At 42.2% G+C, this 22,334-nt stretch overlaps 1 protein-coding gene and 1 pseudogene across 2 annotated transcripts; both read left to right on the forward strand.

Moving 5' to 3' along the window:
- Positions 1-807: 807 nt before the first annotated feature.
- LOC147885588 (disease resistance protein RUN1-like) lies at positions 808-2,686 on the forward strand (annotated as a pseudogene). Its single transcript, XR_015543407.1, has 2 exons — positions 808-1,319; positions 1,455-2,686. The product of XR_015543407.1 is annotated as a disease resistance protein RUN1-like (transcript).
- A 3,960-nt stretch (positions 2,687-6,646) lies between these two features.
- LOC147885589 (disease resistance protein RUN1-like) lies at positions 6,647-10,092 on the forward strand. The gene is made up of 3 exons (XM_087396156.1): positions 6,647-7,241; positions 7,377-8,544; positions 8,731-10,092. The coding sequence occupies exons 1-3, from the start codon at positions 6,703-6,705 to the stop codon at positions 10,090-10,092; spliced, it is 3,069 nt and encodes a 1,022-aa protein (XP_087252282.1). The 5' UTR covers positions 6,647-6,702.
- The last annotated feature ends 12,242 nt before the right edge of the window (positions 10,093-22,334 follow it).

Genomic DNA, 22,334 nt, shown 5'->3' on the forward strand with positions numbered 1-22,334 from the left:
TCGCAACGAGGTCGCTTCAATGAGACTCTTAACCCATGCACACTCTATATGTCAACCATGCACCCCTCACCATGACGCTACGACCACGTCAAGGGTGCTTGCCACTCACCACAAACCGGGAAAAAAAAAGGGAAACTTGACAAACTTAATACCTTTTATTTTTCACCCGCAACTTGGTATGTAGAGCATTCTCATCTCCTAGTCATTAGGGAAGCACTTCTTTATTTACTCCATTTTTGCTTCGTTCTCGTATTCTTTTACTCTCCTCAGAGTTTACACATCTTTGGCAAATCATTCTCATCACGTTATAATTACTCTCACCTTATAGCCATGCAATTTCGTCTCATGTCATTTTCATTGTAAAAGTCGCCTTCCTTCTAGTTGCTACCTCTTTGATCTCACCTTATAGTTTATGTGCACTTCATATTGCTTTTTTACTAATATTACTTCATATTTGAAAGGGAGCTTGCAAGGAGCCCAAGTGGGTCGGTGCCATGCTTGAGCTACCACCGACCATAATTGAAAGCTGGGCAGGAAAAGTCTTGGGTCGGAGCCATGAAACGTGTTTGTGCAAGTGCTTTTCTATGGCAGAGCTTTCTCTACTCCTTCCTTTGCGCGTGTGTGAGCTTTCTTTGCTCCTTCCTTTGCCGTGTGCCCTCCACCATAAATTCTCCTCCTCGTCTTGTTTTTTTACTCCAAGCACTTCTGGATCACATATCCTCCACCTCGTCTAGTTTCTCCCTAGCTTTTGAGTTTCGCTCAAAATCTTAGCCTAGTTCTCTGTGAGGGAAGTAAATCACCATTCCAATGGCAAGTTCTGCTGCCATGAGCATGCCTAAATCAGCCCAGGTTATTGCTACGCATCTAGTGTTCATTAACCATCGTGGCTCGCGAATCAAGCGTGGATTTGCCAATCATCTCTACGTCGGTCTCAAGCAACGTGGGATCACAGCATCTTTTGACGCAGAGGAGCTTCCCAAAGGAGGGAACGTTCGTCCTGAAATGCTGGAAGCAGCCCGCGCAGCAACCGTTTTTGTGGCCATATTCACTAAAGATTATGCTGCTTCTCATTGGTGCCTAGACGAGCTTGCGGCCGCCGTGGGAAGTTGCTGGTCCTCCAATGACCATGTGATTATCCCGGTGTTCTTTAGTCTCAGCAGAAGACCTTCAGAATGAAAGCGGACCTTTTGCAAAGGCGTTCAAAGCTCACCTCGATATTGATTGCAAAGGCGAGCACAGCCAAGACAGTATCGATCGGTGGAAGAATGCCTTGAACTATGCCTCTTGGCTAGAAGGCTTCAGGCTCGAGACCTACGACGGCTAATAACTTCGTCGACTCTCATCCTCGTATACAGTTTTCATGTAAAGCTTTAGCTTTTCATCCATCAATCGCAACGCGCTGTGGAAGCTATCTCATTTCGCACTATTTGATCATGATATCCTGCTCATGTGCAGTTTCGAGGGCAACTTGGTGGAAGAAGTCGTAGCAACGATAGTGAATGAGATAGACGCCAGATGTTGGATGCGCGTCGATGTAGTGCCCCACCCAGTTGGTCTAGAACGAAGGGTCCAAGAAGTTGTGGAGCTGTTATGCTTGGAGGAAAAGAGTGCTGTAAAGTTTGTCCTAATGTATGGTATGAGCGGAGTTGGCAAGACGGTCATTGCCCAAGCTGTTCATCAGAGCATTGCAGGCAAGGAGTTTCACGCAGTAAGCTTCGTGAAAGATTGCGGGGACAAGGAGTTGAGCCACATACAGCATTCTCTGCGGCATGATTTGTTGCTTGACAAGTATGAGGACCGGCAGGATGACATCGACAGAGGAAGAGCGCTCTTGCGATCCCGCTTGAGGGAGAAGAAGGTTTTGATTGTATTGGATGATATAAAGGAGTTCGAAGATATCACAAAAATTATAGATCTAAAAGCCCTTTGTTTAGGTAGCCGCATCCTCGTTACTGCTACGGATCAAGCAGTATATCCTCCTGCTAACTACCTCTGTGCTGCGTTTAAGCGCGATTCGTATCATGTTCGACGGATGAATGGTTATGAGTCCCAGCGGCTCTTTTCTCTACACGCTTTCGGCAACTCTGATCCACCAAGCGATTTTGAGAACTCTGGTTTGGTGGCAGCGGTTGTGGACGAGTGCAATGGGCTCCCGCTTGCTCTTGTCGTGCTTGGAGCGCACTTATGTCAATATGCTTATCTCGGGGGAAATGAGGGCAAGGAAAGGCAGTTACAATTCTGGGAAGAGACAATTCAGAAGCTAAGGGATAATCACTACCCAGAAGGAAAGATAGCAGGCAGACTCAAGATTAGTTATGATGCCCTGGAAGAAAATGAGAAAGAGATGTTTCTAGATGTGGCTTGCTTGCTGAATGGAGAAAAAGAGAGCTGTGTGCAGTATTTCTGGGAAAGTACGAGAAGCTACCCTCTAAGTGGTATGGAGAAGTTGAAGCGGCGTTGTCTGGTAGAGATTGATTGGAAGTATGACCGCAAGACAATACGAATGCATGATCAGCTGAGAAATTTGGCCAGGGTAATTGTACGCAGGGAATTCAAAGAGAGAGGTGAATGGAGTCGGATTTGGGCTGATGACGGGCGAGAAGCGGAAGGGTATGTATTGACTGAATATTTACCCCCACGTGAAGCGGAAAGGTCGGAAGTGAAAGCGGAGCGGTGTTTTGACTGAATATCTAGCCCCACGTGACTTTGTGCCGATGAAGACGCTTCCTGGGAAGTTGGGATTTGCCATTCTCTTGAAGCACTTGGAGTGTCCTGCACTCGGGGCTCTGCCGCCATCTTTTGGGAATCTGAAAAACCTCGAGCACTTGCATCTCACCGATTGCACTAGACTCTCCCAGCTGCCGTCGACCTTTGGAGATCTCCACGCCCTCCAGTACCTGCGGATGGAGAAATGCACACGCCTCTCGCACCTACCCTCAACCTTTGGGAATCTGCGATCTCTTCGCGAGTTCGCGATTGAAGATGGGAAACGTCTCTTGCAACTGCCATCAACCTTTGGGAAATTGCATGTCCTTTCGAAGTTGATTATGAGCAAATGCACGAGTCTCTCCAAACTACCATCAACCTTTGGGAACTTGCACGCCCTTTCGATGTTGTCTATGAGCAGTTGCACGAGTCTCTCCAAACTGCCATCAACCTTTGGGAACTTGCACGCCCTTAGGAGCTTGGATATGGACGATTGCACGAGTCTCTCCAAACTGCCATCAACCTTTGGGAACTTGCACGCCCTTTCAATATTAGGTACGGACGGTTGCACGAGTCTCTCCAAACTACCATCAACCTTTGGGAACCTGCACGCCCTTTCGCAGTTGTATATGAACGATTGCACGAGTCTCTCCAAATTGCCATCAACCTTTGGGAACTTGCACGCCCTTAGGAGCTTGGATATGGACGATTGCACGAGTCTCTCCAAACTGCCATCAACCTTTGGGAACTTGCACGCCCTTTCGGAGTTGTATATGAGCAGTTGCACGAGTCTCTCCAAACTGCCATCAACCTTTGGGAACTTGCACGCCCTTTCGATGTTGTCTATGAGCAGTTGCACGAGTCTCTCCAAACTGCCATCAACCTTTGGGAACTTGCACGCCCTTTCGATATTGTATATGAATTCTCTGTTAGCTCGTGTGCTTCAGCAAGGTTGGCTGGGAGGATATTATTGGTGCTGATCCCGTGATTTGTAGTAGGAATAGATGTAGTGCATAACAGGGAGCAATAGTAGAGGAGGCACGAGCAGGTGGGTAGGGTGGAGGAGCTAGCGTGGAAGGGAGCGGGAGCATGGCGGGGAGCTGGAGCAGCGTGGTGTGGCAGAGAGGCATGGCAGGGAGATGGTGAGGTGTGTCGAGGAGGAGCAGCAGCAAGGCGTGGAGGGAGAAGAGGCATGGAGAGGGAGCATCATGGCGTGAGAGAGAGAGAGAGAGAGAGAGAGAGAGAGAGAAGATGCGTGGAGAGAGAGCATACAAGATATCTATGCAAATAGCTGAGATACTGGTGACTATTACTTGAATTGGCATTGAACAATTAGTAGTACTAAAGCCAACACAATATCTTAATCTAGGAACAGATTAAATAGGAGTATTATAATTAGTAATGATGCGTGTGGCACATATAGGGGCAAAATCGGTCATCACTTAGAATCATGACGTTTGAATTCCGAGACTCGTATTACTGGCCGTATTTTCTTAACCAAAACCCTAGCAACTCAGCTCTTTATTGTTTTAACAGAAACCCTAGCAACTCGGTGCTTATTTGCATCCCCATTGTAATTGTTCATTTGTGGAGAGGCATGATGCCATTTGGAAAACATATGCATCCCCATTGTGGTTATTTGTTTGTGAAAAGGCGCCATCCCATTCGGAAATAATTTTCATCGCCTGGTAAGAATAAGGTAGAGATGGTGTGATCTATCTAGTGCATGGTAAAATGCCTTGTGATCTTTTGTGCCAAATGTGAGTGGTTTCCTTGAGGAGAATTCTTTTAAAGTTCAAGAGAGGAAACATAGTATGGGAAATTGGATCTAGGAATGATGCACTTGGAAAGAAATTTATCCATTATCTATTTAGAAAAGAGGCACTCAAGTTTGAGATAAAAACATCACATGGGAAGTTGGATCTAGAATGTGTTTGCGGGTGTGATTGAGGTGTGAGTTGAGCAAGAGAGGAGGGAGTTTGAGAAGTTAGAATAGATTTGAGAAAGGGAGGGAGAGGGGCGAATTGGTTAAAATGACTACAATAAAAATAAATCCTAAGTATATCAGACTTGATGGCTTGATTCAGGTGGACACTCAGGATCGATTTGTGTGAAGATGGATCCAAAGCTGCAACATGATAATCTTTTTTACATTGATCTTGACAAAATCAAGGAAGGCTCATTAAGGAGGGAACTTTATGTATGTTTATATTACAAGAAGCAGTCCCCAAAGAGGAAATATTCAATTACAATATCAAAAGATGTCGATATAGGGCAAGTAAATAGAGGAATCTATCTGACGAGCACATAGACAATCATAAAAAGATTTCCTGAGAATATGTGTATGCCACCTTTTGGATTCTTACTTCTTGCTTCTATTTTAAATGTTTGGAATTTTTTTATCTTTTAAGAGCTAAGTACTAATAAATATTAATTGAAGTGCTTTTTCAGGTCAGTAGTGTTGTTGGGAAGATTCCATCACCTGCACAAGCAAATATAAAGAGTGCAAGCTGAAATTTTTTTCTTAAACAGATATATCACCAGTTTCTTTGTTCTAATTGAAGTAGCTTTGATTGTTGTGGGACTTCTTTCTAGATTAGACATGTTGACATTGAAAACTATATTGGCATGCACTATTAATAACAGTAAATTTCCAGACTGGATTTTTGACCAATGTATCATTGTAGTTACCAGGGAACGGGAACGTTCCAGAAATTTGGATGTCGGAACGGGAACATTCCAGGAAGGGGGAACAAGAACTGAAACGCGACCTCATACACGACACATCATGATATGACATAAAACTATGGTAGAAAATGAAAGAAACTAACATTTTACAGCTTTAATATTTCTATATAAGCTCTAAAATACCCATTTGAAACTTTCAAATAGATTTTTTTTTTGACATTCCGAGGCCGTTCCGGTTTTGCCTTGCTTCTCGGAACGGCGTTCCGGATGTCGGAATGCCGTTCCCTGGTAACTATGATATGGGGGTCCTATCCCCTCATTCTCACCCTTTTTATTATTTATTCATTTCAACTTCTCCACAGATCTGTTAACGAAAACAACAATAATTTGGAGCATTATCATGGTCATCTTCAGCCATGGGATCGCCCCTACCAATGGCAATCATTCCTCAAGACCTTGGATGACTAAACTTTGCCAAACTCCACCATCCTTCCTTGGTACTTTGAACCCTTTGAGAGTCTTTGGGCGATGCCATGCTTGAGCTACCACCTACCATAATTGAAAGCTGGGCAGGAAAAGTCTTGGCTGGGAGCCATGAAACGTGTTTGTGCAAGTGCCATTAACTATGGCAGAGCTTTCTCTACTCCTTCCTTTGCACGTGTGTGAGCTTTCTCTGCTCCTTCCTTTGCTCCACCATAAATCCACCATAAAGTTTGGGCAGAGGATTTTTCTAGGGTGGTAAAAAAAAAAGGGCGGTCAAGAATAGATGACAACCACATGGCCATTTCTGATTTGCTTGATTTTAAAGATTTATGTGTTTGTCTAGTGCCCGTTTGTAAATGTGCTTGTGCCCTAGCTTCCCCTTAGTCGGAGGACATGTAGGGCCCCATGGTCCAAAGTAAATCTTTGTGCAGTCAAGAGGGCCCATAGTATCAACCTAACTGTTTCTCGAAAAACAATTGTTGGAGATTGTACCGTCCCATCTTGGAAAGCATGTAGCACCTCATAATGACCAAGTGCCATGAAAAGTCCTTATGCTTGAGCTACCACCTACCATATTTGAGATTTGCATTTTGCCAAAGTTCTCTACTCCTTCCTTTAAGCGTGTGTGAGCTTTCTCTTCTCCTTCCTTTGCTCCACCATAAATTCACCCCCCCACTCCAAGCACTTTGGATCACATATTCTCCTCCTCGTCTAGTTTCTCCCTAGCTTCACATATTCTCCTCCTCGTCTAATTTCTCCCTAGCTTTTGAGTTTCGCTCAAAATCTTAGCCTAGTTCTCTGTGAGGGAAGTGAATCACCATTCCAATGGCAAGTTCTGCTGCCATGAGCATGCCTAAATCAGCCCAGGTTATTGCTACGCATCTAGTGTTCATTAACCATCGTGGCTCGCGAATCAAGCGTGGATTTGCCAATCATCTCTACGTCGGTCTCAAGCAACGTGGGATCACAGCATTTTTTGACGCAGAGGAGCTTCCCAAAGGAGGGAACGTTCGTCCTCAAATGCTGGAAGCAGCCCGCGCAGCAACCGTTTTTGTGGCCATATTCACTAAAGATTATGCTGCTTCTCATTGGTGCCTAGACGAGCTTGCGGAAGCCGTGGAAAGTTGCCGGTCCTCCAATGACCATGTGATTATCCCGGTGTTCTTTGACGTGAAATCGGAAGATTTGCGCGCTGTCTCAGCAGAAGACCTTCAGAATGAAAACGGACCTATTGCAAAGGCGTTCAAAGCTCACCTCCATATTGCTTGCAAAGGCAAGCACAGCCAAGATAGTATTGATCGGTGGAAGAATGCCTTGAACTATGCCTCTTGGCTAGAAGGCTTCAGGCTCGAGACCTACAACGGGTAACAACTTCGTCGACTCTCATCCTCGTATACAGTTTTCATGTCAAGTTTTAGCTTTTCATCCATCAATCGCAACGCGCTGTGGAAGCTATCTCATTTCGCACTATTTGATCATGATATCCTGCTCATGTGCAGTTTCGAGGGCAACTTGGTGGAAAAAGTCGTAGCAACGATAGTGAATGAGATAGACGCCAGATCTTGGATGCGCGTCGATGTAGTGCCCCACCCAGTTGGTCTAGAACAAAGGGTCCAAGAAGTTGTGGAGCTGTTATGCTTGGAGGAAAAGAGTGCTGTAAAGTTTGTCCTAATGTATGGTATGAGCGGAGTTGGCAAGACGGTCATTGCCCGAGCTGTTCATCAGAGCATTGCAGGCAAGGAGTTTCACGCAGTAAGCTTCGTGAAAGATTGCGGGGACAAGGAGTTGAGCCACATACAGCATTCTCTGCTGCATGATTTGTTGCTTGACAAGTATGAGGACCGGCAGGACGACATCGACAGAGGAAGAGCGCTCTTGCGATCCCGCTTGAGGGAGAAGAAGGTTTTGATTGTATTGGATGATATAAAGGAGTTCGAAGATATCACAAAAATTATAGATCTAAAAGCCCTTTGTTTAGGTAGCCGCATCCTCGTTACTGCTACGGATCAAGCAGTATATCCTCCTGCTAACTACCTCTGTGCTGCGTTTAAGCGCGATTCGTATCATGTTCGACGGATGAATGGTTATGAGTCCCAGCGGCTCTTTTCTCTACACGCTTTCGGCAACTCTGATCCACCAAGCGATTTTGAGAACTCTGGTTTGGTGGCAGCGGTTGTGGACGAGTGCAATGGGCTCCCGCTTGCTCTTGTCGTGCTTGGAGCGCACTTATGTCAATATGCTTATCTCGGGGGAAATGAGGGCAAGGAAAGGCAGTTACAATTCTGGGAAGAGACAATTCAGAAGCTAAGGGATAAGCACTACCAAGAAGGAAAGATAGCAGCCAGACTCAAGATTAGTTATGATGCCCTGGAAGAAAATGAGAAAGAGATGTTTCTAGATGTGGCTTGCTTGCTGAATGGAGAAAAAGAGAGCTGTGCGCAGTATTTCTGGGAAAGTACGAGAAGGTACCCTGTAGGTGGTATGGAGAAGTTGAAGCGGCGTTGTCTGGTAGAGATTGATTGGAAGTATGGCCGCAAGACAATACGAATGCATAATCAGCTGAGAAATTTGGGCAGGGTAATTGTACGCAGGAAATCCGAAGAGAGAGGTGAATGGAGTCGGATTTGGGCTGATGAGGACTTGGAAAACCTGGCGAGAAGTGGAAAGGTATGTATGTAAGTTGTATTGGCAACTGTAAACGTTCTTTTTCTGCCGTTTCTTTCAACACATAAAGAAATCTGCAACTTAACTTATGGAGTGCTGCTGCTTAGAAGCTGAAATGCGCGCTTTTGCAGATAAATTTTGCGTTGATAGTACTAGTGTGTGATGTATCAGTCGGTGTGGTGACCTCAGGACCTTACAAAGGTACGCGGGCTATCGACTTCCAGAGCTAAGCTGGATGCTGCTCTCCTCTCCCAAATGAAGTCCTTGCAACTGCTGTTCTTCAAGGGCACACTCTTGGAGGGTAATCGTCAGGAACTCACCCAGCTGCAACTCAGGTGGTTGAAGTGGCCAGACTTACCCTCCAATCCTCTACCTCAACAATTGAAGCTGCAGTTTCTTACGGTGCTGCAAATTTGCGACAGCGACTCCAAGTTTTGCAGCAGCGTCACAAGTGCAGCCACAAGTCCTGACGTTTCCGCAATAGCCACCCAGCACCAACAATCAGGTCGGAAGCGAAAGCGGAGCGGTGTTTTGACAGAATATCTACCCCCACGTGACTTTGTGCCGATGAAGACGCTTCCTGGGAACTTGGGATTTGCCATTCTCTTGAAGCACTTGGAGTGTCCTGCACTCGGGGCTCTACCGCCATCTTTTGGGAATCTGAAAAACCTCGAGCACTTGCATCTCACCGATTGCACTAGACTCTCCCAGCTGCCGTCGACCTTTGGAGATCTCCACGCCCTCCAGTACCTGCGGATGGAGAAATGCACACGCCTCTCGCACCTACCCTCAACCTTTGGGAATCTGCAATGTCTTCGCGAGTTCTCGATTGAAGATGGGAAACGTCTCTTGCAACTGCCATCAACCTTTGGGAAATTGCACGTCCTTTCGAAGTTGTATATGAGCAGATGCACGAGTCTCTCCAAACTGCCATCAACCTTTGGGAACTTGCACTCCCTTTCGGAGTTGTCTATGAGCAGTTGCACGAGTCTCTCCAAACTGCCGTCAACCTTTGGGAACTTGCACGCCCTTTCGGAATTGTCTATGAGCGATTGCACGAGTCTCTCCAAACTGCCCTCAACCTTTGGGAACTTGCACGCCCTTTCGGAGTTGTCTATGAGCGGTTGCACGAGTCTCTCCAAACTGCCATCAACCTTTGGGAACTTGCACGCCCTTTCGGAGTTGTCTATGAGCGGTTGCACGAGTCTCTCCAAACTGCCATCAACCTTTGGGAACTTGCACGCCCTTTCGGAGTTGCATATGAGCAGTTGCACGAGTCTCTCCAAATTGCCATCAACCTTTGGAAACTTGCACGCCCTTTCCAAATTGTATATGGACAATTGTCCGAGTCTCTCCAAACTGCCATCAACCTTTGGGAACTTGCATGCCCTTTACATATTGTGTATGAATGGTAGTACGAGTCTCTCCAAACTGCCATCAACCTTTGGGAACTTGCACGCCCTTTGGATATTGTGTATGAACGGTTGCACGAGTCTCTCCAAACTGCCATCAACCTTTGGAATCCGCAGGCCCTTTGTATATTGTATATGAATAATTGCACGAGTCTCTCCAAACTGCCATCAACCTTTGGGAACTTGCACGCCCTTTCGGAGTTGTCTATGAGCAGTTGCACGAGTCTCTCCAAACTGCCATCAACCTTTGGGAACTTGCACGCCCTTTCATAGTTGTCTATGAGCAGTTGCACGAGTCTCTCCAAATTGCTATCAACCTTTGGAAACTTGTACGCCCTTTTGACGGTGTGGATGTACAATTGCATATGAATCATTGTACGAGTCTCTCCAAATTGCCATCAACCTTTGGGAACTTGCACGCCCTTTCAGAGTTGTATATGAATCATTGTACGAGTCTCTCCAAATTGCCATCAACCTTTGGGAACTTGCATGTCCTTTCAAAGTTGACTATGAGCAAATGCACGAATCTCTCCAAACTGCCATCAACCTTTGGGAACCTGCACGCCCTTTCGGTGTTGTATATGGACGATTGTACGAGTCTCTCCAAATTGCTAGCAACCTTTGGGAACTTGCACGCCCTTTCGGAGTTGACTATGAATAGTTGCACGAGTTTCTCCAAACTGCCATCAACCTTTGGAAACTTGCATGCCCTACCAATGTATCCAAGCATCAAGGCCTTGTGAAAGTTGAGGTTGACAAATGGGCTTGTTTGATTGTAATGCCTCAAAAGCTCTTGCACTAGGAGGAGTAAAAGGTATGTTTTTCCTATGCTTGCTCCTCTTGTGAGGAATAACTACAGTTTGTCAAATTATATATATTCTCTTTTGAACCATGGGGTCATCAAATAGTTCTCGCTCTTGATGTTAAGAGAACATAGTCTTTGGAAATAATAGTTGTTGTCAAATAGTTCTTGTCTTTTAATGGGCACGACAAATTGGTTGGTCCTTGGGGCTCTCTTTAATGAAGGCATGTCTAGTGAAATGTCGTATATGCTATCATGGTCCTCCATATTCTCACATGGACTACTAGTGTCGTGTGATTCCTCGTCTTCATTCCTTTTTAGCGGGTCCTCATTATGGAGAGTGTCTATGTAGCTATAAGTGTATTTCTTTTTTTTGGCTTCTATAATGGAATCTCTTGCAAAATACCCGTTCTTCCAACTCCCTTGGAGTAGAAAGTCTTGGTTTTCGTCTTTACAATAGGGATAATATAATCACAACTATTCGCGGTAGTAAAATTATTGGGGTCTTTTAATTTGTTAAAGTTCACAAACCTTAGAATCTTAGGTCTTTTCATTTTCTTGCAATTGTGACTAGCATGGTTGTACTCCGAGGCAAACGGCACTAGGCAAATTTTGTGCATCTATTCTCTCTTCATGTATTTGTCTATTATAGTATCACATGCAATGTCTATGGAAGCATTGTCTAGTGCTTGCAGTTGGTCCTTGCACTTCAAAATGAATTCTCTTTTGCGTTTCTCATTTGTGTTGATGAATTGGAATTCTTGTGTTGCTCTTTACAATGGTAGTGACTCGAGGGTAGCGATAAGGCAACGAACGAGGCGAGCTATGCACTCATTTGCTATGCGTGCAAAAATGCGTTCCCCATTTTGTGTGTGAACTTGTTTTCTTGCAAGCACGTTCTCATTGTGTCATGCAACTTTTGTGTTATGATGTTATCCATTTTTGTAATGTATGACGTGCAATATGTGGTGGCCACATATGGATCCATAATAGATTGCCAAAGGAAACCAATCTTTTTGTTGAAGACGTCGGTGTAAATGTCTTTGGCTTGGCGCTAAAGAAGCAACGTGGGTTTTGTTATTTTTGATCGTAGCGAAAGCACATAAGACCTCAAGTCAATTTGCAGGCAGTCCATCCACTCAAGGAACGTAATGCTAGTTTGGGTCTTGAGTGTGTGCAGTTCTAGCTCAATTTTCTTGTACATCTGTTGATATATTGCTCTTTGTTTACCTTGCAAAGGAAGAAGTATCACTGTTTTCTGTAGCAGTGGCTTAGGGTAATGAAATCAACAAAGTTTATTTTTGTCCCACACCTTTTCAAATCTCTTCACCCAAGTTCCATAAGAGTCTCTCCTGCACCATTTCTGGTTGAGTGACTTTATTATCTCTTCCTGCCCTTCCACCCAAATGGGGATCGGAGTCAACTAGCTTTGCCCAACCCATCTGAATTCCTTGGAGACATTCTGAGGCAGCCTCCCATCCACGACAGGCTTTCTCTTGACTAGAGCACTTGTCTCTCATGTATCAGGCTCAGATTGAATCTGTTGAGTCGATATTTGGCTATCAAGTTTTCGTCTTGCCAGGTTCGTATCCCCTTCTTGTTGAACCTGAGGGCTCCTTTCAAGTTCTCATCTCTTATTTGAGCATTCAACCAAATTATCGGGAACCATATTGAATCTTTATTGCAGAAGGTGTCCGTTTTTCTTGAGAAGCCCTTCCACTTGATCTATTATCACGTTGACTCCCAAGCTTGCCACATTCCCTTCCTCAGTTCTGAACCCTTGGCGATACATGTTTCATTATCCAACAGTGCCACCTCAATGGGAATCTGTTTCAAGTGTATGCATCTCTGGAGCCTGACTTTTTTTAGATTACGTAGGATTAGAGTTTCCTAGATTGGATCAGGGTCTAGAAATTCCTTAGTTATCCATTGGTTCATGAACCTTGCCGCATTGATCTCTCAATGTTCACTATCCCCAGCCCTCTTGCATATTTGGGCATCGTGCACACTTGCCATTTAACCTTGGACATCTTGTGGTGGTCGGCGTCCCCCCCCCCACAAGAAGGAGTGAAAAATATTGTTGATTCTTTCCAAGCTCTTCTTAGTTGGATTCCAATATGAGATAAAGTATAGGATCAAGGGATAGATGTGGTGGTTAAGAACAAACTTCCTTCTTGCGCCAAAGTTGGCTGTAGGCATTGCTACTTGTTGAGTTAATCCTTAACTTTATCTATCACCCAATCCCACCGATCATTAAGTGAGCATCTGAAGCCCATTGGGATTCCAAGAAGTCTGGAGATGTCCCAGTTCACTACATCCAAATATGTTGGTTTGTTGTTGCCGATCTCCCTAGGAGAGCCGAAGTATGGTGTAGGGAAATCAAGCTCCTCATTGTTGGTGTCTTTGGACACACCAAAGGGTTTTTGATTCTCAGAATGTGCAACGTAAGTGACGGTTTGAAAGTCGATCACTTGCTCTGCACTTACCAGGTGGTGCACCGACATGTCAGTCTCGATGTCCTCCTAGGGATGAAGGTTGTTGGTAGCGTTTCTTTCTTCTACAACACTTTCATCTTTTGTTGGGGTTGATGCTAGTACATTTCTATAGCAATCATTATTTATGGAGACGTTGTTGTCTTTGTACAAAGGTGTGTTGATGAGGTTGCTAAGCCCCCTCATAAGAGAGTATGGGCGAACTTTTCCAATTGCATAAGTGGACTTGTATTCTATTTTCTTCTTGATCACAACCATTATGGAATGCTCCTCTTCAAGGAAGTGAGCTCGTACACATTGCACTGAAATTGCACTTTACCTTTGTCAACTAAAACATTCACAATGCTTCGAGTGACACCTAGCTGCCCATTAAAGCTCATTTCTCTAACCTACGTAAATGCTAACCTCAGTGCCACCAATCATCTTCCACTTCATTAGGATCTCCACAACACGTCGTGGAGCATTCAAATTATCCTGCAAGGGCGTGAAATATTTGGGCGAGATGTCGAGCTTAATAGCCTTCTTGCAATCATGGAAGATTCTATAATAATGATTCGGCTCGAAACGTGCTCTTCAAGTCCCCCTGCTTGTTTTCTATCCACTCGAACATTTTCTTTGTAACATGGACACTTTTCTTTTTAAATACCATTATTTTGCATGATAAGAAATGATGTGAAGGAGTGTCCTTTATTTCCCTTATATATTTTTTCACATGTCTTGATAACTTGCCGAATATGTCCATGTATTTTTGGTTGCTCACATTATCGTCAATACATATATCTTTACTTCTTCTATTTGCGAGCGTTCTGTGTTATTGACATTCTAGCATGGAGTCGATGTTAGTCTGTTGTAATAATAGGGTTGTGTTGCCTATTTCAATTGGATGCTTCCTTATGCTCGCTACCTTACACTTGATGGAGGACAACGTTATGTTGGATGGATATTGCTATTTCATAGCAACCACGATTTCCTTTGGTTTCTCTTTCTTGTAACACCAAATCCTTTAAGCTCTCTTCCATCTGTATTAACCACCTTTCCTTTTGTTTGGGTGGTTTCCAAATTTGAAAGGATAGACACTCATGGCTAGATGTCAAATTGCAAGCTCTATTTGCAATTTCTCTGTGTTGATACTACAATTTTCATAGTTCCTATAAGTGCTTTTAGTGTTTCCATCAAATGCCTGTATTCAGAATGCGTATGTTTCAACCAGTGCAGATAAGAAAAAAGAACCAAAAGGGGTAAGGATGCAATTCTCATCTTCTAAATGATGAAGGTATGCTTGTACAATTCCGATATTTGTATATAAACATTTGAACTTCACATCCTTGAAGAAGTTGTTCTTTCAAAGAAAGAAATCAACATTTCTCAACTTTATTAATTTCTTCACTTTGTCACATATACATTTGAAAAAGAACTGAGTGGATATGTGGAGGTTAAGGAAGTAGGAGATGCAAAACAAAACACATTTGTTATGTGGGAATTCTTGAAGAAGTCCATGTCTATGATAGTACCAGATGTTTGCATGATGTGTTCTGTCATTGTTTTCAAATGTAGTGCAAACATTTAATACAAGAGGAGAGAACTTTTGCAAAAATAGGCAATGTTATGAACAACTTCCAAAGGAATATAAAAACATGTAGATTGCCAAACACACTTCCACGGGAGTCTTTATTGCGAAGACGAGAGATGTACAATGTGGCCTTCCCTATGGGGTCGCTTTTACATGGAAAAGAGGGTAGGTGTGCCTCCTTGACAATAGTAGGACCAATATAGCTCGTAACCAAGCCAAACATATTTATGAGAAAGCAACCCTCTACTTTTTGGTTGAACAAGTAAGCCTTCAACAGGTAAGTGTTTCTATCGAGCAACTCCCCAAATAAATGAGGCAACTCGGATGAGTAAGTAAGACTTCAACAAGTGACTATTGCTATCGAGCAACTCCCTAAATGGAAAGGCAATTTTAGCACTTTATCAACAATTGCATCCTTTAGTATGACCTCAACAGATGACCCTTTGCATTGCTTATGATAGATGTTTTAGTTATCGAAGCTTGCTTGTCGCAACAAGCAATAAACTTTCTCAGAGTCTCATGATATCTTGTTTACTCTATAAATTGAGCAAGCACTTTCATATAATGTAGAATTGATGCTAGTAACTATCAAGGATCCCAATAGCTACACACAATTTGAACTTCACTTAGCATTGATTCGTTCATTCGTCGACTTGCATATTTTTAGACTTGCAACTAATTTTGCATAATGTGATACAAGAAGATGGGGACCACACACAGCACGATCATGTTCCAAACCTGGTTTCTGTATCCAATTTGTTGGATATGGGTATCAAACACTCAAGAAAGATAGACTGAGAGAGAGGCCTCCCTAACTGGCACGATTATGGTAATGTCGAGCATGTTGAGCGCAACTGGCTATGTGTTCTTTTTGTAACCAACATTGTGTACAATGACTTGCGCCTCTCCGAAAGTCCTAAACTTCTCAGTAATCCTCACATAATCGGAGTGTCAGTTGCTCCAAAAAGTGAGCTACATCAAAATGTGTAGCAATGTAAGTGGGTGATTTTGCTCGCAACGCATGAAAGATTTAATCAGAATATTAAAAAGAACAGAAGTTGGAGCTTATAGTGATCAAATCCGTGGGGAACTTGCCATCTCCGACAATAATTTCATCCCTTTCCTTGTAAGAGGTTTCTAGTTTGAGGACAGTCTCACTGCTAGAGTTACAAGACGCACTTGGCTACCCTCTCCTTTGTTATTCAAGTCCTTCCACTTCTCTTTGTTTTGAGAAATAATTCCTTGGGGATATAGTTCAAGAACTACACTAAATGGTTCTATCCTCTGCACTCTGGTAGAGGAATTGATAGTCATTGTGTAATTTGTTGTGCCGCCATGGTTCCTAGGATTTTTCAATCAAATGGAGAAGTTTTACACTCTAAACCAAGACCTATTCTATCAACAAGATCTACTTTTAGAAATTTAGGATAGTTCACATGAGAGAGCATGTAGATTTCATATTTATTGGGAACCTTTCCATGAGAAGTGTAGTTCTTGACGATCAAATTAATCTTCGACACTTTCAAAATGTTCACCATGGGTAGTTCTTTGTCTAAGCATGGAGGGTACTCCTCGATTGCTCTTCCTTCACATCAAAATCCCTAGGATTCTTATCATCAGATCATGGTGGATCAAACAACTTTATTTTCAAAGAAGCATTGTTGTTTCCACACGTTTTCAGGAGGGGGTGGTGGATAATTTAATAAGGATGTAACTCCACTCAAGGTAGAGGGGCTATCAACATGACTAGTTATGGGAGAGGGTTCATTTGCAATGACATTGTTCTCTTTCCCTCTAGAACAATGGCATCTGTTTTCAAGAAAGGATTTTTGGTTAAAACATTTTTGGAAAATCAAAGGAAAATAGGTTTCACATATATTACTTCATGACAACTATGCAAATTTGCTTATTGTATCTACCTAATCTCTTGCACATAAAAAAAGTGGGATATAGTGGTATTGCAGGTTTAATTTATGGTTTATTATGACATTTCAACCTACTTTGTTTGCTCATTTTTAAGCTTTCATTAATTATCAATGTATAAACAAAAGCATTTGACTCGTTCGTTTGCTCACATTTAAGTTTTCATTAATTATGAATCTATAAACAAAAGCATTCAACTCAAAAATAAAACTTGTTGGTGTTGGGGCTTGTTATTATCATCCAATTATAAAGTTGGAATTGAATTAATAAGTTTGCTTACATTTTTTAATGCAAAATGTGGGAGTTCTTATATGCAAATGCCACATGCATACAAAGCATCCTCCACACCATATGCACACAAGACGAAATGCGGATGTAATATCAAAAGCTTTGGAAAGAAGTCCTGACTGCACATAAGAAGAAACTATTTGTGCAAGACCAAAACACTCATCTGACTACGCCACAAGTGACCATTATCACACATCTGACTACACTGCAAATAAATTTTCACCCCTGACCAGAGCACAGATGTGGCTACTCTCACCACTCCAAACCAATATCCAAAAGTCCACATACAAGTCAGCTATAGCAATTGACAAAGCCTGAAATGCAGTCGATCACAAGCATACAGGCAGCGATAGAAACCACAATGGTCACACAAATTCATGCGATGGTCACACGAATTTGCGCAACAGTCCATCACCTTTCGCCATGAATAATAACAAATCCTAACCCAAGGAAATATCATGCAAACACGTCATTGTCTAGATGGTCGTTGCACGAAACAACAGTTAACCCCAAACCATTTCATATCGCACTCGAATTGCAAAGAAGAGGTATACAAACATAACCACATTCCTGACGACATTCACGCAGATGGACTTGTATAGAACATTCCATACTGGAAACACAAGTCCTCCAAATCGACCCTTAACAATCCTTTCGGACAAGAGGACCCTCGTCTCACCTTCATTCACCATGAGCAACTAGAAAACAACCAAAACCACTCATGAACCCATGAGAGTAGTGTTAACAGACAACCAAAATGACCCTACCATCTATTCCCTAGTATGCATTGTTAAGGATGGTGTAAATTGTACCATCTAGATAGGGCATAGGGGCGAACCTTAACCCTAACCCTAAGGGGTTCACATGTATATCTTCATGTTCATTTTAAAATAAAAAATAGTGTACACTTAGTAATATTGTGTGCACTACCCTCTCTCACTTTTGCTATCATGGTATCAAAGCTGATGGTGCTCCCACTCCCTTCATGAGTGTCAAGCCCTCCTTCCATGAGGCATCCTCCATTGAGATATATTTTCCGTTAGAGAGAGAGCAAGCCCTTGCCCTCATCAAGGCATTAATCCCTTCATGAAAAAGGCACAAGCCCTCTCTTTGAGGCACCTTAAGCACATCTCAAGCTCATCTTGTAGAGCTCTTCTTCATCTCCATTTCGGATTAAAAATCTTTTGATTCAGTTACATGGAACTCAAGATATTCTCTTCTGAGTGGTGGTGTTCATTCTTTGAACGATTCATAGTTTCCTTTTGAGATTTGAGTGTTGCTGGAAGGTTCATTTTCTAGAGGTGAGAAAACTGTGACTCCTATTGCCATGCAAACATGACTACTTGAGCTCCGAGGCCTCTAAGTAGTGCCTTCAACAACATGCCATCACCAACAGAATTGATGCCGGCAAGCCTCTATACAACAAGCTCCTATGATGAGATCCTATAGCTCAAAGCCGCCCGTGCAACGCTCTGCAACAAACTAGCTCCTCGCCAGTGACTAGCTAGGACACGGGATGGATAAACTACCAAAGCAATCGACCTCTAATGAATGTGTTGCAAGTTCTGTTTGACAATTTCGAAGTGTCTGGTTATGGAAGGATCATAGGTATTCTATGATCCTCATAATAAATTATATTTAGGAGTAATGTTAGCTTTGCTGTAAATGCATTTATGAAAGCATTTTGACGAGATCTATAATCTGACCCTTTAAGAGAGGATGGGAACCATTTTTGATCTTGTCCTTCTAGGCATTTAAAATTCATTGCAATGAATCCTACATCATGATGAAATGTCATCATGTGAAATGTCATATGTTGAAATGTCATTTTAAGATAAAAAATAGTGTACAGTTAGTAATATTGTGTGCACTGCCCTCTCTCACTTTTGCTATCATGGTATAAAAGCTGATGGTGCTCCCACTCCCTTCATGATAGTCAAGCGCTCCTTCCATGAGGCATCCTCCATTGAGAGATATTTTCCATTAGAGAGAGAGCAAGCCCTTGCCCTCATCAAGGCATTAATCCCTTGATGAAAAAGGCACAAGCCCTCTCTTTGAGGCACCTTAAGCACATCTCAAGCTCATCTTGTAGAGCTCTTCTCCATCTCCATTTCAGATTAAAAATCTTTTGATTCGGTTACATGGAACTCAAGATATTCTCTTATGAGTAGTGGTGTTCATTCTTTGAACAATTCATAGTTTCCTTGAGAGATTTGAGTGTTGCTGGAAGGTTCATTTTCTAGAGGTGAGAAAACTGTGACTCCTATTGCCATGCAAACATGACTACTTGAGCTCCGAGGCCTCTAAGTAGTGCCTTCAACAACATGCCATCACCAACAGAATTGATGCCAGCAAGCCTCTATACAACAAGCTCCTACAATGAGATCCTATAGCTCAAAGCCGACCATGCAACGCTTTGCAACAAACTAGATCCTCACTAGTGACTAGCTAGGACATGGGATGACTAAACTACCAAAGCAATCGACCTCTAATGAATGTGTTGCAAGTTTTGTTTGACAATTTTGAAGTGTCTGGTTATGGAAGGATCATAGGTATTCCATGATCCTCATAATAAATTATATTTAGGAGTAATGTTAGCTTCGGTGTAATTGCAATTATGAGAGCATTTTGACGAGATCTATAATCTGACCCGTTAAGAGAGGATGGGAACCATTTTTTATCTTGTCCTTCTAGGCATTTAAAATTCATTGCAATGAACCCTTCATCATGTGAAATGTCATATGCTGAAACGTAACATACACCAAATCCTTTTCAATGAACCTATAATTCATACAATGGCCTCTTAACATATTTTTGCAAAAACTTAGGATGGAAACAGTATATGTCTTCAATCTAGTTTGAGGCATCCATAATAGTGTGGCTGCTCTATCCAATTGTCAGGTTGGGTGGGGTAGGAAAGCATCATTGTGGTCTTCTTGTATATTTTAATGAATTAGAGATGGAGCCAAGATTGGCTCCTCTGATTGAAGGGTGCCTATCTCGACAGTCGATGAAAGAAGAGGAAGAAGAGGGAGAGTCAGTCCTTGTTGTATGTGCTTCAGCTATTTTCTTAGTAATGAAACACCATATATATGCGTATTCAGTTTTGCAAAGGATACTAAGTCTGACAATCCACAATTTGTTGTCTCTAAGCTGGATAAAGAGCGGACGGATTTTCTTAATCAGTTTAAAGAGTGTTTATTTGACTCATTGCTAGGGGAACTTCCACCTGAGAGGCTTGAGGATCATGGGATTGATATAGTGCCAGAGAGTAGTCCACCAAACCAGCCACCATATAGGGTGAGTGCATCCGAGCAGAAAGAGATCATGAGCTATGTGAGGGATCTTTTAGAGAAGGGGCTAATTCAGCCCAATTCATCTCCTTACTATTCACCAGTGCTGTTAGTGTAGAAAAAGGATGGTACATGGAGAATGTTCATTGACTATCGTGCATTGAAGATAATTGATTCCCCATTCCAAGAATAGATGATATATGGGATAGATTGGAGGGATCCACTATCTTCAGCCACATAGATATGAAGAGTGGGTCTCATTAGATACGCATTCGTCTAGAGGATGTGTCCAAGACAGCTTTCAAGACCAGCTTTGATTAATCATGCCATTTGGGCTTATGAATGTTCCTGCCAACTTTAACTGGATGATGGACATAATCTTTCGGGAGCACAAATCTTTTATGGGCACTTTCTATGATGATATGATCTTGTACTCAAAAGATGAGGTAGAGCATAAGAAGCATTCACAATAGTATTTGCAGAACTCAGCAAACATAGGCTGGTCATAAATGCAGAGAAGAGTGAATTCTTTATGCTTGAGATTCACTTTTTGGGACACATTATCTCCAAAGATGGAGTGCGCATGGACCCTACTAAGATGGAAGCAATCTATTATTGGCCACAGCTGAAAAACTTGCATTAAGTACGAAGCTTTTGGGCTTATGCTCGTACTACAGGCGGTTCATACACCACTTTGCTGAAATTGCTTCACTCGTCTATGCAATGCAAAAGAAGAGAGCATCTTTTATATGGGCTAAAAATCAAATTGCAGTATTTGAGATGCTAAAGGAAAAGCTTACTTTGGATCCAGTATTGATCTTGCCAGATCTTCAAAAAGCTTTTGCTGTCCAAGCAGATGCATGTTGGAAAGAATGGCCTTGGAGCCCGTCGTTATGCAGGATGGATGGGTGGTGGCCTATGAGAGTAGGATTTTACAAGATGATGAAAGACATCTGGGAATCTATGAGAAGGAATTGCTAGCTATAATTCATGCCCTTCTTACATGGAAGCACTATTTACTTGGGTTTGATTTCATAGTGCAAATAGATCATCAGTCTTTGATATGTTTCCCACTCAAACAAAGTTATTTGAGAAGCATATGCATTGGTCCAATTCCTCATCGATTTTTCACTTCTAGATAGTGCATGTGGAGGGTAAAAAGAATGTAGCGACTGATGCATTATCAAGGACCTCAGGTTTCCATAGTAACCATTGCCTACCACAATGGGTTGGATGTAATGAAGGACCAGTATGCTCAGGATGAGGATTTCTCAAGGATTTATGACTAGTTGTTTGATAGTCAGCGTCATGAGCATTATACTCTCGAAGACAGCTTTTTTATGATGCATTAACACCATAATTTTTGTGTGCTCATAAGCACCAAGAGAAGGAAGAGCTCCAAAGAATAAAATGTTTCAAGGACTCGAACGGGACTTCAATTAAGTAGATTGATCGCACTTTTCTGGCTAACACATGCTTTTGGTCACATCCTTATGATCAAGCCGCATCCATTGTATGAAGACAAAATGATTTACAGAGAAGAATTATGTTCATTCCTTAACAATATTTAAGAAATATGTTCTAAATGATGACAATTTTATGGGCAAGCATAAGACAAGTGGCTTTTAACATAGAGGATATGAATCATGATGCTTTTTGAAATGTCGTAAGGTGTTTATTAATACCATTATTAAGTCTTGGAGATTTTATATGACTCTCCTGGTAAATTAATCTTATGTAATGTCATCAACTCCTTTTGTAAGTTTACTTCTATTAGATAAAAAGATCTTTCAAAATTTTTTTAGTTTTAAGATCGCTTTTCTATTATAAATTTTCTTGTATTTGCTTTAGCCTTAAATTTTTAGATATTTTTTTTAATTTTAGAGGATCCTCTTTTCTTAATTTTTATTGAAAAGCAATTATACAATTTATTTTGAAGAGCAAATTAGTCCAAAATAAATGAAATAGGTATCAAGAGTAGCATTCAAGGATAATGGAGTCTTAATTTGTATC

This window comes from Dipteris shenzhenensis, chromosome 25, assembly GCF_047967505.1.
Source record: "Dipteris shenzhenensis isolate YYH24624 ecotype China chromosome 25, Dip_SZ_1.0, whole genome shotgun sequence".
Taxonomy (NCBI): domain Eukaryota; kingdom Viridiplantae; phylum Streptophyta; class Polypodiopsida; order Gleicheniales; family Dipteridaceae; genus Dipteris; species Dipteris shenzhenensis.

What these genes read in the sequence shown, in the direction of transcription:
- LOC147885589 (XM_087396156.1), top strand. Translation starts at nt 6,703, where the DNA reads ATGGCAAGTTCTGCTGCCATGAGCATGCCTAAATCAGCCCAGGTTATT. An exon ending in AGGCTCGAGACCTACAACGG is followed by an intron (nt 7,242 to 7,376) that starts GTAACAACTTCG and finishes GCTCATGTGCAG; the next exon opens with TTTCGAGGGCAACTTGGTGG. An exon ending in ACCTGGCGAGAAGTGGAAAG is followed by an intron (nt 8,545 to 8,730) that starts GTATGTATGTAA and finishes TGGTGACCTCAG; the next exon opens with GACCTTACAAAGGTACGCGG.